Source organism: Odontomachus brunneus, unplaced genomic scaffold (genome assembly GCF_010583005.1).
Source record: "Odontomachus brunneus isolate Ranch 3 - 2012 unplaced genomic scaffold, Obru_v1 Obru_scaffold_305, whole genome shotgun sequence".
Classification (NCBI taxonomy): Eukaryota; Metazoa; Arthropoda; class Insecta; order Hymenoptera; family Formicidae; genus Odontomachus; species Odontomachus brunneus.
This window is the reverse complement of record NW_022639755.1, coordinates 102,200-105,270: the sequence shown is the minus strand read 5'-3', so window position 1 is coordinate 105,270 and position 3,071 is coordinate 102,200. Positions and strand designations below refer to the sequence as shown.

The 3,071-nt window shown below is 29.5% G+C and overlaps 1 protein-coding gene across 2 annotated transcripts in view; it reads right to left on the bottom strand.

Moving 5' to 3' along the window:
* Positions 1-3,071, bottom strand: part of LOC116853320 (sorting and assembly machinery component 50 homolog) — a 132,569-nt gene that overhangs the window by 128,032 nt on the left and 1,466 nt on the right. For both annotated transcript variants that reach the window (XM_032834376.1, XM_032834375.1), the window contains exons 5-7: positions 2,210-2,428; positions 1,846-2,060; positions 1,377-1,749 (exon numbers count right to left, since the gene is read on the bottom strand). In XM_032834376.1, coding sequence (XP_032690267.1) covers positions 1,377-1,749; positions 1,846-2,060; positions 2,210-2,428 — 807 coding nt within the window. The remainder of the gene's footprint in view (positions 1-1,376; positions 1,750-1,845; positions 2,061-2,209; positions 2,429-3,071) is intronic.

The following is a 3,071-nucleotide window of genomic DNA, read 5'->3' as shown; positions in this document are numbered from 1 at the left end:
GTAAAAAAATATAAGTTTTACAGAAAAATGTTTCAAATAAAAGTTGTAGGATTTAAAAAGGTCTATTCAATAGTTTCATCAGTTCGATCCTGTCTGGCGTTGTTAAGGTGAAGTTAAAGTCACCTTGAATTTTTTAAATGGAACACCCTATTTTTTATTGCATATTCTTATAGCTTATCTCGAAAGCTTTCCAAAACACTATAATAAAATATTTTTTCGTTAAGAATTTTTCGAGTAATAACACTTGAAACTTCCAGCACTTTGATATAGAATACAAAATATCTCGTAAAATATTCATCTTTCGATTATCTTGCCTTAATGCTTTTTTGCACAGAATAATAAGACAAATTAATTGGCTTAAAAAAGCACCAAAAATTTTTTTATATTTATTATGTAAAAAATATTTTGTTTTTTTACGCCAATTAATTTTTCTCATTATTCTGTGCAAAAAAGCATTAAGGCAAGATAATCGAAAGATGAATATTTTACGAGATATTTTGTATTCTATATCAAAGTGCTGGAAGTTTCAAGTGTTATTACTCGAAAAATTCTTAACGAAAAAATATTTTATTATAGTGTTTTGGAAAGCTTTCGAGATAAGCTATAAGAATATGCAATAAAAAATAGGGTGTTCCATTTAAAAAATTCAAGGTGACTTTAACTTCACCTTAACAACGCCAGACAGGATCGAACTGATGAAACTATTGAATAGACCTTTTTAAATCCTACAACTTTTATTTGAAACATTTTTCTGTAAAACTTATATTTTTTTACGGTTTCCACACTTTTTCCTCACCCTGTGTGTGTGTGTGTGTATGTGTGTGTGTGCGTGTGTGTGTGTAACATTAATGAATACACTGTAAAAATTTCAAACTCATTGATCCTATCGTTTCTGTTAAAAAAATTCATAAAAGTAGCCTTGAAAACGGCTACTATCAGCTACTTCCACATGTAATTCCCCCCTTAAATAAGTATTATGCTAGATTCACAAAGCACGTTAATTTTTCATTTGATATTTTTCAATATCAAAAATGTGAAGTTTTTTTTATTTTATATTAAAAACCGTAGAACTGTGAAAAGTACTGCTAGAACCATCATCATTTTCTTTTTTTTTTTTTATTTATAAAGCGTCGTATCAGCTTTGCAGATATTAAACAAAACGTCTGGATAACCTATGGTCTGTTTTTTTCAGCTGCATTGCTGAACTAGTGCAATAAGTTAAAGTGAGAAAAGTATATTTTTTCTCACTCTAACTTATTGCACTAGTTCAGCAGTACAGCTGAAAAGAACAGACCACTAATCTACTCTATATGCAAATTTAACCTCGACTCCTCTATCCTTTAAGAAATAGCATTATAACCAATTTAAATACTTACAAGATACTTATGTGGTGACCAGTTAGTCTGCATAGCAAGTTCATTTTTTAAGAAACCTATATCGCCACCCAGTCCTGCCATCTCTGTTGTTAATCGCATAAAGCTCCCAGTAACAGGAAATATAGCAGAATCTCTTTTATCTATTGTCCAAATATACCTTAAGGCAGATTTCAGATTTGGTCCACATTGTTCCCGAACACGAAAGTCCGCTTGTTTTAAACAGGTTATATTTCTAAATGCAGCTTCGTATTGTATGTTATGCCTAGATATGCCAGTTGGATTTAATTCCAAATCAAAAAGTAATCCTTTGTCGTTTTGTTTAAAACCAGACCATGGGAAATCATTCGTGGTGTTAAATATAGTGCTAGTTAATCTGAAAAACAACTCCAGTAATGAATATAAAATGCAAACTTGATAACATGTATTAAATTCATAGAATAAATACAGATGTGATATTCTATTTACTCACGCTGCATTATACAAGCTTCGTGGGAACGGTTTAAAAGCAGATATGTTGAAATTAATGGAATTTTTAGTACCGTAAGAATACTCCATTTGAATGCGTTCTCCTCTCCCAAACAGATTTGGTGCTTTTGCACTGACAATTAAAGATCCCTCATTGTTTCCAACCATTGTGTTAATGCCACCAACTAAGCGTCTCATTTCACGTACTTTAAAGGTGACCTGATTAAAATAAATATAATTCAGTAAAGATTATAAATAATTTTATGTAACATATAGTAGGATAAGTAATGACAACAAAACTGTGATACATTTAAATTTGAAGAATTACTTATTCTTTGTTGAATTAATGTGTAATTATATAGACCCACTTCGACACCATCAGGAGTGGCTTCAGGACCTTGACTGGTGTCAATGTGAATTCCAATGCGTCTAAAGCATCCTAAAGCTTCCAGTTTCTCTTGCACTTTATAAGCACGTATAATAACATCCTGAAAATCTTTGGCTTTAAATAAGTCCATCACTTGTGACTTGATTATATCATCTTTTGTCCTCATAAGACCATCCACGTGTATCTTATCAACTCGCGCCTGCCATAATAAAATACAACATTAAGATTCATGAATAAAATTACATAAAAATAACATCTTTCTCTTCCTTCCTCACTCATTTTCTTTTGCTGTTATCCTCCTTTTCCCCTTCCTACCATCTCTCTTATTCTTTTCTTTCCAACATATAAAAATATTACAATCGTTTATATTTTATAGTAAAAAGTATCAAGAAAAATGCCAAATATTTCAGAAAATGATTTTTCAATAATATTGCTTCAGTATTTTTACATGCACGCGCAAAACAATTATTTGAATCAATTTATGTAAAAACAAAAAAAATATTTGATTCTATTTAACTCATGTGTCAACGCTTCAAAGCTTCGTATCTATAAAAGTAATATTTCTCTCAAAAAATGGTATGGAAGGATACATTATTATGTATCATTATGTATCATTATGTATCATTATGTATCACATATATTTCTTCCTACTATTAAATTATCATAAAAAATTTGTACATTATCTTCCTTAGTTATTACGATATTGAGTTGTAATGGCTTATATGATGCATTCTGTGTGTGAGTATTCTTTTTTTTTATTAATATACTATTCTATTAAAGGTCTGCAATTTATATATGTGTATATATATATATATATATATATATATATATATATATATATA